The sequence below is a fragment of the Ranitomeya variabilis genome, chromosome 8 (genome assembly GCF_051348905.1).
Source record: "Ranitomeya variabilis isolate aRanVar5 chromosome 8, aRanVar5.hap1, whole genome shotgun sequence".
NCBI classification, from domain to species: domain Eukaryota; kingdom Metazoa; phylum Chordata; class Amphibia; order Anura; family Dendrobatidae; genus Ranitomeya; species Ranitomeya variabilis.
In genome coordinates this window covers 19,983,152-19,995,885 of record NC_135239.1, presented here as the reverse complement: position 1 = coordinate 19,995,885, position 12,734 = coordinate 19,983,152, and the positions used below count along the sequence as shown (strand labels likewise).

Genomic DNA, 12,734 nt, shown 5'->3' with positions numbered 1-12,734 from the left:
TGTCCTAATGAAACATTCTGTAATTTAATAATGTACACTTTGTTGCAATACCTGTTTGTTTGTTTTTTTTTGATGTTTTTTTCATTCAGGATCCATGGTTTTTTTTTTTGTTTGTTTTGTTTTTTTTCTTCCCTCCTGCACCTTTTTGTTGAGATACGACTTTCTCTTCCTAGTATATAAATCTAGCCTTGTTAGCTAACTGGGTGTGGTCCTCAAGATGACGCCTACAGAGAAGGCTTGATCACCATGCCTATATCTATATCTATGTCAATCAATCATGCATCTTCTGGAGGCTAATAACAATATTTTACTTCACGGACAGTAGAGATCTTGAAAAGGCAAACTATGTGAGAAAGTTCCAGGAACTTTTCAATATTGCATAAAGTTAAAGAAAACTCCATTTCTCCTTCGCCTCACTGGGGGACACAGACCGTGGGTGTATGCTGCTGCCACTAGGAGGCTGACACTAAGTGATACTAAGAAAGTTCGCTCCTCCCCTGCAGTATACACCCTCCTGCTGGCTCTCAGCTCCTCCCCTGCAGTATACACCCTCCTGCTGGCTCTCGGCTCCTCCCCTGCAGTATACACCCTCCTGCTGGCTCTCAGCTCCTCCCCTGCAGTATACACCCTCCTGCTGGCTCTCAGCTCCTCCCCTGCAGTATACACCCTCCTGCTGGCTCTCAGCTCCTCCCCTGCAGTATACACCCTCCTGCTGGCTCTGGCTCCTCCCCTGCAGTATACACCCTCCTGCTGGCTCTCAGCTCCTCCCCTGCAGTATACACCCTCCTGCTGGCTCTCAGCTCCTCCCCTGCAGTATACACCCTCCTGCTGGCTCTCAGCTAACCGTTCTTGCTTAGTGTCCATAGGAGGCACACAGACGGCTCTGCTATTCAGACCCAAAACTGTTTCTTATTTTTTTTTTACCTTTTACATTTTTTATTTTATTTTTTCCACGGACGAATGGGGCGACGGATCCTTTCAAGGTTCCGATCTCCCCAAACCATCAACAGGTGAGCACGCAGAGTATACCTCCCCGTATCCTCTCCTGCTATGTGGGAAGCCATGCCTGGGTTGATTCTTAGGGGCGACGGGCCTCTTCAAGGGCACCGATCTCCCCGCACGCTGAACGGACGAGCACATGAAGTGTCGCCTCCATGTATCTTCTCCTGGAGCCAGGCCTATTGCTGGACAACTGGCCCTGTCCACCCGGGGGTTGAACTCTGTGGATGTACAGAGGCCCCTCTCTATGGCGTCCGAGCAGCCCCCACTGTCCCACCACTGTAAAAGCGGATGGCACAAGGAGGTGGATGGTTCCTCTCCACCTCCCTAACAAAGGGATGATGGATTGAGGTTTATCCCTCTATCCCTGCACCGTCCACGCTGTAATACCCGACCTGCAGTCATCCGCGGCAGCTCCATGCCGGGACGCGCACCGATGGTGAGTGCATCCTGTCAGCGGTGGGCCCCTTGCTCAAAGGCAGTCTCAGCTTCCCTGTGGCCCACCTCCCTGAGGTAACGCTCCGGCCGGCTGCAAAAATGTAGCCCCCGGCTTCGCCCGATGTGTAGGCCGCACCCCGGAAGCGCACTTTGGCAGCTCTGCCCGCTTTTCTGGCGCTTCTCGCCTGGCACGGAAGTGCTCGGTTTTCTTGGCCACTACAGCGCCCCTCACTTCTAACGCTGGTATCGCTCCCGCCGGCTGCAGGAATTTAGGCCCCGGCTTGGGCCTATTCATGGAAGTCTCGAGGCTCCGCCCACATCATGCCTGTGGCTCCGCCCCCCGAATTGGCGCTTCTCGCTCTCTGCGAGATTTTATCACCTCTGCAAATCCCGGTGGCCATCTTGGTCCACCCAGCTGGCTCACACAGGGGCGCAGACTTTGCATTAAAGGGGCACAACGACTACATGACATGACCAGTATTCCCTGGTCTTAAAGGCACATGACCAGTATTCCCTGGTCTTAAAGGCACATGGCCAGTATTCCCTGGTCTAAAAGGCACATGGCCAGTATTTCCTGGTCTAAAAGGCACATGGCCAGTATTCCCTGGTCTAAAAGGCACATGACCAGTATTCCCTGGTCTAAAAGGCACATGACCAGTATTCCCTGGTCTAAAAGGCACATGACCAGTATTCCCTGGTCTAAAAGGCACATGACCAGTATTCCTTGGTCTTAAAAGAACATGACCAGTATTCCCTGGTGTAAAAGGCACACGACCAGTATTCCTTGGTCTTAAAGGCACACGACCAGTATTCCCTGGTCTTAAAGGCACATGACCAATCCGAAGCCGGTCACCCTAAATGAGCTCAGGAGCCCTCCGCCGCTGATCCCAGTTTATCCCAGAGTACCTAGTTCCCTCAGTGGACTTCGTCACTGACCGCAATCCATGGTTTCTCTGACCAAGAGATTGAATTCCTCCGTGATCCCTCTGTGGCTCGGAGTGCTCGCAGGACCGATATACATGGTCCCTCTCCTACATGGGAGCCGTCTGCAGGCAGGGGCCGCGAGTATTTTAGAAACATACAGGCGTCTAGAAACGTACAGGCATCTAGAAAACGGAAGTTTTCATTTCCTGATCTCTCTCCCCAAGGATTTGCTTAGAACAAGACTCTGAATATGGATCGGATATTGCCTTGGACCTGGACTTGCCAGAGCTTCAGTAAAGGATGGACTCGCCTTTTTATATCATCTCTGTACGTTGACGAGGACTCTGGTTCTGCACTAGACTACGCAGTGTCCCTCATAAGGAGACTAAACTCCATCGTAGAGCATTTTCCATTCAGTCCGGATAAGCGATTCACTGGACAGAAGCCTCTACGTGGGATGCCATGCCTGGTCTGATTTTTAAGGGCGACGGGTCCTTTAAAGGGCACGGATCTCCCCACACCATCAACAGACGAGCACACGGAGTGTCGCCTCCATGTATCCTCTCCTGCATCCAGGCCTAACCCCAGACAACCTGTCCTGTCCACCCGGAGACCTGAACTCTGTGGATGTACAGAGGCCCCCTTTTTGGCGTCCGAGCCCCCTCTGCATCACCACTATTTAGCAGATGATGCAAGAAGGTGGACGATCCCTCTCCACTTCCCTGTTAAGAGGATGGTGGATCGAGGGTTCCTAATTTTAACTCTGCACCGTCAAAAGAGCGGCGATGGCAAGAGACGATGACCTGCTGGATGCAGCCGTGCATTCTGCCACTTGGCAGATTAACCGGGTAGAATCTCCTGTGGTATACCTACCAGTATCCCTGCCCGATGTATCATCAATTAAAAATACCACGGACTGTCAGATAGCAAATCTGGTTCGTTCCATCTTGCAGCTTCGGGTCCAGCGCTCTACCCTCCCTAGCCGCCGCATGGATTGCTAGAGCAATGGTCTCCTGGTTGGAGACCTTAACTACTTTTATTCACACCAGTAACCTTTTCCCGAAGACAGTACAACTGGCCAATCAAATCTTTTGAGCGGGAGACTAACAAAGGATCGTATGTTTCCTACAGACCCAACCAGCAGTGGAAGAGTTGTACAGGACAGTCTAGATGTAAGGGATCTTTGTTCTAAAAAGGGGAACGGAAAGTACGACCGATCCTGGACCTCAAACTTCTAACAACCTTTGACAAGATCCTCCTTCTTCGGATGGAGTTCCTCTGCTCAGCCATTACTTCAACAGAAAAAGGTGGAGTTTCTGGCATCCATCGACATTCGGGATGCTTACACTCACATTCCTATTTCTCTGATCGCCCATGACGGCACCACGGAGAGAGGGGATCCGCCCACCAAGGACAGGAAACCTACGGATAAAAAGGCGGTACCACTCTCCCGCATCAGTTGGTTTCCTGTCCTTGATGGGAGACCTATGGACTTACCAGATCGACGTGGGAATTCCGGGGCCATCTAGTCCGGTTCAGGCAGCTGGGGTCCCTCTGCCTCGGCTAAGGTGGTGACCCGAAGCGCCACCGCGAAGGGCTAGTGGGCCTCTAGGGTGTGCGGGGGAGGTGACAAGGAGTTCGCGGTCACCTCCCCAGGTAAGATGCAGCAGGCAACATCCAGGGGGGTCCCTCTGTGGTTGCGGGAGGTGCGGCGGCCCTCCCCCCAAAAAAGCTGGCGTCAGTCTGCACACTGCACCGCCATCGGGCATGCAGAGCCGCACACTAAGGACTGCATAGGACCGGAGGCGCCGGTCAGCAGCGCCATATATGCACTCCCGGCGCCATCTTGCAAGTTCGGCGCATGCCCGGGATTAAGCTGGTCTCGCGAGGCGCCGGCGAAGCGCTCGTACCGCTTCTGCGCAGGCGCCGCTTGGATCCGACGGCGCAGGCGCCGGCGTTCGGCGCTCCTCGCCATCAGCCGGGCGCTACTGCGCAGGCGCCGGCGTTCGGCGTCAGCCGGGCGCTACTGCGCAGGCGCCGGCGTTCGATCAGCCGGGCGCTACTGCGCAGGCGCGGAAAATAAAAAAAAAAAAAAAAAAAAAAAAAAGCGGCGCGAAGGCTTTAAAATGGGGAAAGCTACTTCCTCCTAGCGGCTCCGCAAATTTATCAGCAGAAGCCTCAAAAAAAAAAAAAAAAGCTGCTTGCAACTACATCAGAGTGTTGTCAAAGCAGTGACCGCAGACCAGCAGCAATATGAGCGACCCGGCATCTCCCTTGCCAGAATCATCTCCACCTATAGCAGCGCCACAGCAGCAGCAGCAGCAAAAAAGGCGACAGCAGCGCCAGGACACCAGCAACGAACGCCAAAGGTCCCAACGCAGTAAGGGGTCCAGTACGGCGTCGGGGAAAAAGCCAGAGGCGGAGAATCCCCAATCGGTATTTATGGGTCCTGGAGGTGGTAAGTGGATCTTCGTGAAAGTCAGAGACAGTAAGGTTATTATTTGTCTCTTTTAGGGGAGGAAGAGCGTAGGCAAAACAAAGCATAGAATTTGTGCCATCTGCAGAGAAGATCTTCCACCTGCCTGGGAGAAGACGCTGTGTAATACTTGCATACAGCAGACAGTATCTGAAAGTCTGCCAGGGTTTGCAACCGACTTAAAAAACCTGATTAAAGAGCAAGTAGAAGACACCCTTAGATCCCTAAAAAAGGGGAAAAAACGGAGAAAGACCAAGGATAGGTCTCCATCTCCGGTCTCAAAATCTGACAGCGACAGTGCAAGCTCAGTATCCTCCGACTCCTCCTCCTCCTCATCGGCATCATCCACTTCTTCCTCGGGGGGGCACAATTGTTTCCCTCTAGAGGACACCGATGGCCTTATAAAGGCGGTGAGAAGTACTATGGGATTAGTAGACTCCCACCCCAAAAAATCGGTACAGGACATCATGTTCGGGGGCCTAGAACAAAAAAAGAGGAGAGTTTTTCCACTTAATGATGCAATTGCAGCTTTAATCAAAAAAGAATGGAAAAAGCCCATGAAAAAGTCTCTCTTAACTCCCAAAAGGAAATACCCTTTTGAGGACGAATCCTGCTCCTTTTGGGAAAAAGCCCCCAAATTAGATGTGGCTATAGCCAAAGCGTCAAAAAAATTCGCACTCCCGTTTGAAGACATGGGGGTACTAAAAGACCCTATGGACAAGAAGGCGGACGCCTTCCTCAAAGGCTCTTGGGAGGCAGCAGGGGGGGGCTTAAAACCTGCAGTAGCAGCGGCGTGTACATCTCGCTCCCTAATGATTTGGCTAAACCAACTAGAGGGTCAATTAAAAGGGAAGACTTCCCGAGACTCCATACTGAATACTTTACCAGTGATGAGAGGAGCCGCGGCTTTCCTGGCTGACGCCTCGGCCGACTCAATCAGACTAGCCGCTAGGTCAGCAGCACTAGCTAATGCAGCCAGGCGCGCCCTCTGGCTTAAGAACTGGCCAGGCGACCTCCAAACTAAGACAAGACTGTGTACCATCCCCTGTGAAGGAGAATTCTTGTTTGGCTCCACTTTAGATGACATTTTAGAAAAAGCTGGGGACAAGAAAAAGTCCTTTCCTCCCTTGGGCCTCCCCTCTTACCGGAAGCCCTTTCGGAGCAAGAGGTTTTTCCGAAAGAACCCGGGGAGAGGCCAGGGGAAATGGGAGGATAAGAGGAACAAAAACAAGGGGTTTATCTTTAATAAAAACCCCAATGATAACAAGAAACCTCCGCAATGAAGGTTCGCCCCAGGTGGGAGGGAGGCTGTCTCACTTTCTCCCAGCCTGGAAAAACATTTCCTCCAGTCAATGGATACTGAACATTATAGAATCAGGACTGAGGTTAACATTCAAGAGGTACCCTTGTCCCTCTTTCACGATGACATCTACAAGACCTTCAGTAGAGGAGCAGCTGGCACTAGAAAGAGAAGTCATCGGGTTAGTAGAAAAGAGAGTTCTCCTGGAGGTCCCCCCTCAAGAAAGAGGACAAGGATACTATTCCCCTCTATTTCTGAGAAGAAAACCAGACGGGTCTTTCAGAACCATCATAAATCTGAAAAGTCTAAACAACTACTTAGAGGTCCAGGCATTCAAAATGGAAACGATAAAGTCATCTATCAAGATGCTGTTTCCTCAATGCTTCATGGTGGTCCTAGACCTAAAGGACGCATATTATCACGTCCCAATACACAAGGATCACCAAAGATTCCTCAGGATGGCGGTTCACATCAGAGGAGTCCTAAGCCACTTCCAGTTCTCAGCTCTGCCTTTTGGTCTAGCCATAGCACCGAGGATTTTCACAAAACTGATTGCGGAGGTAATGGCCCACCTCAGAGAAGAAAATACCTTGATCGTACCATATCTGGACGATTTTCTGGTAATAGGCTCCTCCCCGCAGCACTGCGAGCAACAACTGGCAATTGTGATTCATTCCCTAAAAGAACTAGGCTGGCTAATAAACATAGAAAAATCCAGACTAATACCTTCTCAAGTTCAGGAGTACCTAGGTCTCACCCTAGACTCCATAGAAATGGAATGTCGGCTACCAGAGAACAAAATACAAAAACTAAAAAGTTTGGTATCGAGGGTTCAGTCTCTCCCCTCCATAACACTCCGTCAGGGTATGTCCCTCCTAGGCTCCATGACCTCTTGCATCCCCGCAGTCCAGTGGGCCCAATTACATTCGAGAGACCTCCAATGGCAGATATTGTCGGAACAAACCCGTCTAGGAGAGCATTTAGACGGGCGGTTAATTCTATCTCCTCGTACCAGCCACTCTCTGACATGGTGGAAATCGCAGGAAAATCTTTCCCAGGGGGTCCCGTGGGTAATTCAGATCTCAAAAGTCCTGACTACGGACGCAAGCCCTTCAGGGTGGGGAGCTCATTTAGACGATCTGGTAGCCCAGGGCACCTGGTCTCCGTCCCTAGCAGACAAATCCTCCAATATGAAGGAACTACTGGCAGTCAAATTTGCCCTTCAGAAATTCTTGAAAGTCCTTCACTCTCATCACGTAAGAGTGATGTCGGACAACCGGGTGGTAGTATCTTACCTCAATCACCAGGGGGGCACCCGTTCCAAAAATCTAATGGAAGTGACCAACTCAATCCTGCAAATAGCCGAGAGCAACCTCCTATCCATAACAAGTCTACACATAAAAGGGGAAGACAACTACAAAGCGGACTTCCTCAGTCGGTCCAGCCTAAAACAGGGAGAATGGGAACTAAATCAGGCAATATTTACCCAGATCACAGAGAAATGGGGTGTTCCCAAAATAGATCTCTTTGCGAGTCACCTAAACAAAAAAGTAACCTCCTTTTGCTCCCTATCTCCCCTGGGGAACCCAGTAGTTGTGGACGCTTTTCTGATGTCTTGGAGCCATCATCTGCTCTATGCCTTTCCTCCTCTCATTCTGATTCCAGCAGTGCTGAGGAAGATTCGGGAGGACGGGGCGCTGGTTATCTTAATTGCCCCGTTCTGGCCGAAGAGACCTTGGTTCTCATGGATGAGAAAGATGTCAATGTCCGACCCCTGGGTATTACCAGACCTTCAGGATCTATTGTCACAGGGCCCAGTCTGCCATCCAAGGGTCAAGAACTTGCACTTGACAGCTTGGCTCTTGAAAGGAAGCTGCTAAAAGACAGGGGGTTCTCCCCAGGGCTAATCTCAACCTTATTACAAAGTAGGAAGCCAGTTACAACGAAACAATATGGCAAGATATGGAAAAAGTTTTTGTCTTCATCAGGCGAAAAAGTAGGGAAAGAAATTCCCCTTAATTCCATACTAGAATTCCTACAAAATGGGTTGGAGATGGGGCTGGCCACTAGTACCCTGAAAGTTCACGTGGCAGCATTGGGGGCCCTATTCAATTTTGATTTAGCTTCAAATAGGTGGGTCGCTAGATTCATAAAAGCAGCAGGAAGATCAAGGCCTCTTCCGACAAAAATCGTTCCTCAATGGGACTTAAACTTAGTCCTTAAAGCCCTGACCAACCCACCATTCGAACCATTACACGAAGCTTCATTAAAAAACCTATCTCTCAAAACCGCTCTGTTAGTCGCCCTCACTTCTGCCCGTAGGGTCAGCGACTTACAGGCTCTTTCGGCTAACCCTCCTTACACACAATTTCTAGAGGATAGGGTCATTTTAAAAACAGACCCAGCATATCTCCCGAAAGTGGCTTCAAAGTTTCACAGGTCTCAAGAGATTTCTCTCCCTTCCTTCTGTCCCAACCCTGTAAATAGGAAGGAACAAACATTACATACACTAGATGTACGAAGATGTCTCTTACGTTACCTAGAAGTCACTAAGGAGAGTAGGGAGGATGCCTCTCTGTTTGTGTGTTTCCAGGGTCCCCGGAAGGGGAAAAAAGCATCGAAAGCCACCATAGCAAGATGGATTACGGATGCCATCAGTCTTTCGTATTCGGCAAGTGGGATGTCCGTTCCCTGGGAGGTTAAGGCTCACTCAACAAGGGCAGTGGCATCTTCCTGGGCGGAGAAGGCCGGAGTTCCTATAGACCAGATATGTAGAGCTGCTACCTGGTCCTCACCATCTACATTCTATAGGCACTATAGATTGGACCTAAACTCCTCTTCAGACCTTACCTTCGGTAAAAGGGTTCTGGAAGCGGTGGTCCCTCCCTGAATGTACTATCTATGCAATTCTCTCCGTGGTGCCGTCATGGGCGATCAGAGAAAAATATAGTTCTTACCGATAACGGTATTTCTCTGAGCCCATGACGGCACCCGTACATTCCCTCCCTTCACCTATGGGTGCTCACATTAAATAGTGCCACGATTTATTCATAGTTTACTAATAGTTTTTAAGTCACGCGGTATCTCGTTATGCTAAACAAGTTAAAGTTAACAAATGTTTTAGTAGTCTCCCATCATTTTCTATGTAAAACAACTGATGCGGGAGAGTGGTACCGCCTTTTTATCCGTAGGTTTCCTGTCCTTGGTGGGCGGATCCCCTCTCTCCGTGGTGCCGTCATGGGCTCAGAGAAATACCGTTATCGGTAAGAACTATATTTTTTTCCCCTCTTCAAAAATTCCTTCGCTTTTCCATTCGCGAACAGCATTTTCAAGTCACAACCTTGTTTTTCGGCCTTGCTACCGCACCCAGTGTTCAAAAGGGTCATGGCGGCTGTCATGTTCCTCTTGCACCCTAGAGGCATGGTCATCCTGCACTGTTTGGTCGACTGTCTAGCCGCTCTTCCAGGACTACGCAGAGTCGTCTATATCACTTGCGATACCCTCTCACCTGGGCTGGCAGCTAAACTTAGACAAGTTCTCCTCATTTCCAGCCCAGTAGATATCCTTTTTGAGGATGATCCTGCACACTTCCAGAAGGTTGGTAATTCTCCCTCGAGACAAGGTCATGGCCCTTCAACGGGGAGCTCGCGCACTTGATCACTCATCCCCTCATTTTATTCGATTTGCTAGGAGGGTTCTGAGGAAAAATGGTGGCGACAATGGAAGCAGTTTTCTTCGCTCTGCTCGTTTTCAGCAAGTCAAACAGACTTTCAGACGGTAGTCTCTGAACTCCTTCTTCATCCAGGGCCGTTCTCCTGGTTCAGTGGTTATTAGTAACTACCAATGCCAGTCTTCTTCTCCCGATCATTGCTCTGGAGATTCAAACGGTAGTCCTACAGCAGGTCCACTGCCTTCTGGTGGGTCACCCCATCCGAATTCAATTGGACAATGCCACGGCTATGCCATATGTCAATCATCTAGCAGGTACCCACGGTCAGGCGCCATGGCATAGGTACCTCACATTTTCTGATGGGCCGAGATCTATCATCCGGTGATCTCGGCAGTACATATCCCAGGAGTAGAACTCTGGGCAGCAAACATATTCAGCCGTCAGGGTTCCGCCTCAAGTGGGTGGGAACTTCACCCGGAAGTCTTCCATCAGATCTGCCTTCACTGGAGCTCTCCAGTTGTAGATCGGATGGTGTCCAGACTGAACGCCAATGTACTCGAGTTTGTGGTTCAGCCTCGAGATTCAAGAGCCATCGCACCGCATGCTCTGGTTCTTCCGTGGTACCAGTTTCCATAATTCCCCTTCCACTACTTCCGAAAGCCTTTCGGAAGCAGAAAGGGCCCCAGTGATCCTCGGAGATCGGCACTGACCACTTCAGTTTTTTTTGTTTGCGGAGCTAGTATCTTTCCGCCTTATTGCGACAAAACTGCAAGTAGGGACTTTCTCGCAGGGAGTTTTCAAACGTAGTTCTTCCCTATCGCATGCAGTTAGATCATTGGGACCTTAATGGTCCTGGGAGTCTTACAGTAGACTCCTTTTGATCCGGACAGACTTTACTATCAGGGAAGGTCGCCCTTTTTTCTCTGCAATATCCTCATCCTGACGAGTCTTCGGAGCTAGCTGCTCTGTTCTTTCAGACTTTTTCCCCTTTATTACACTCAAGGCAAGGTTGTCCTCAGGCCATCCCTGTCCCTTGTTTCCAAGGTGGTATTGTATTGCCACTGTTATGAGGGCATCATTCTTCCCTCATCTCTTTCGGCACCAGTCCACAAAATGGAATGAGTTCCCCATATTCTGGTAGAAGTGAGTGCCCTGAGTAGGTACGTCTCAAGGACTGCGTCCTTCCGAAGGTTGGACGCTTTATTTGGGCTTCCTGACGGTAAGAGGAAGGCTTCCTGACGTTTACAGGAAGGGTTTAGCCGTTTCACGGCCATGTTAGCCTGGTGGACTCGTTACACCATCCAGGAGTCCTTCCATGTTAGATGTCAGCCTATCTCCCTGTCTATCGAGGGTGCTATGCACCAGGCGTCGGCAAAGCACGCCTGCAGGCTTGCGGATTCGTCCAGTCCGCATGCATTCTTGAAGCACTAGAATTCCCACACTTCCACAGATGTGAGTCTGGGCAGGCAGACTCTGCAGGCTGCGGTGGCGCACTTGTAAGTAGCGGTTACACCGGGCCTGATCTGATATTGTCCCCACCCAGGGACTGCTTTGGGACGTCCCACAGTCTGTGTCCCCCAATGAGGCGAAGGAGAAATAGGGATTTTTGTGTACTCACCGTGAAATCCTTTTCTCCGAGCCATTCATTGGGGGGACACAGCTCCCACCCTGTTATTAGCTTATGCTTGTTTTATAAACTGACATGCTATTCTCTCATATATATAATGACATGCTATATGCTCATATGTTGTTATTGATCTCCTACTGCTTTTGCACCGAACTGGTTAGCTGAGAGCCAGCAGGAGGGTGTATACTGCAGGGGAGGAGCTAACTTCTTTGTATCACTTAGTGTCAGCCTCCTACTGGCAGCAGCATGACACCCACGGTCTGTGTCCCCCAATGAATGGCTCGGAGAAAAGGATTTTACGGTGAGTACAGAAAAATCCCTATTTTATTTTTGCTCCTCTGGGGTGTGTCCTGTTGACAGGGCTGATTGGGTGGACCTCTGATTATGTACACTTTGTAGATAGAAAGAAATGGCAGACCTCTTCTAACCACAAGGCCAATTTTTTTTTTATTCTCAGGAAGGTGCTGAAAACAATACATACGATATTAACCTCACCAAAAAAGAAGGGCAGAGCCTTGGAATAACAGTTGTTGGCTACACAGGAGGGAGCAGCGGAGGTAAGATTCACTGGATCCTGTTAACTCTCTAGCAACCGGTAATGCATATTTACCAACAATCCCAAAACACAAAGTAGGTTCCCAGAAAAGGTAAATACCACTGGGGAGTCATGGAAGAGTTTCCAGGTGCTGGCAAACCTCTCTGAAAGCTCCACATAGGCGTGGCTCTAGCAAGCTGCATCATTGGATGGGGACCACACATTAATCCAAAGGGTGGGTAATGGTGGGGATGAGGTAGCGGACAAAAATAATGGTGAAAGTTATTTTGACTTATTTTCCTGTTTAAGGAAAATAAGGCCTTTTGCTCTAATACAGTATCCACGTATGTCTATAGGGCCCTAATTTTTTTGTATACTTTCTAATTGGGTGTCATCTTGTTTTTGATTAACACAAACACAGATTTTTTTCAACAATTTCCTGTTTTTTTATTTTTTTTTCTTGCTTTTCCCTTTTCCCCTTGGTGGCACACCAGAGAGCACAGACTCGGGCAGGTATGAGGGTTTTCACTTGTCGATTATTGCCTGATCATTAGGGCCATTGAAGGTTTGCGGCACTTCATCCATCCCCTGCTGTGTGTCATACTCTCTGCCATTGCATGATGTAACATCTCTTCTCGCGTGTTTAACCAATCTTTACTTCATCTCATCATGGCCAGGCAGGGCGTAAAGGAGGCCATCAGAAAGATTAAACTAGGACCCCACTCTTTCAGATATTAAGAACTGTTCTTTTGGGGGGTATTTTCT

The 12,734-nt window shown here is 49.6% G+C and overlaps 1 protein-coding gene across 2 annotated transcripts in view; it reads left to right on the top strand.

The window, feature by feature from the left end:
- PATJ (PATJ crumbs cell polarity complex component) overlaps positions 1-12,734 on the top strand; it is a 208,714-nt gene that overhangs the window by 27,014 nt on the left and 168,966 nt on the right. For both annotated transcript variants that reach the window (XM_077277129.1, XM_077277128.1), the window contains one exon: positions 11,892-11,991. In XM_077277129.1, the coding sequence (XP_077133244.1) occupies positions 11,892-11,991 (100 nt within the window). The remainder of the gene's footprint in view (positions 1-11,891; positions 11,992-12,734) is intronic.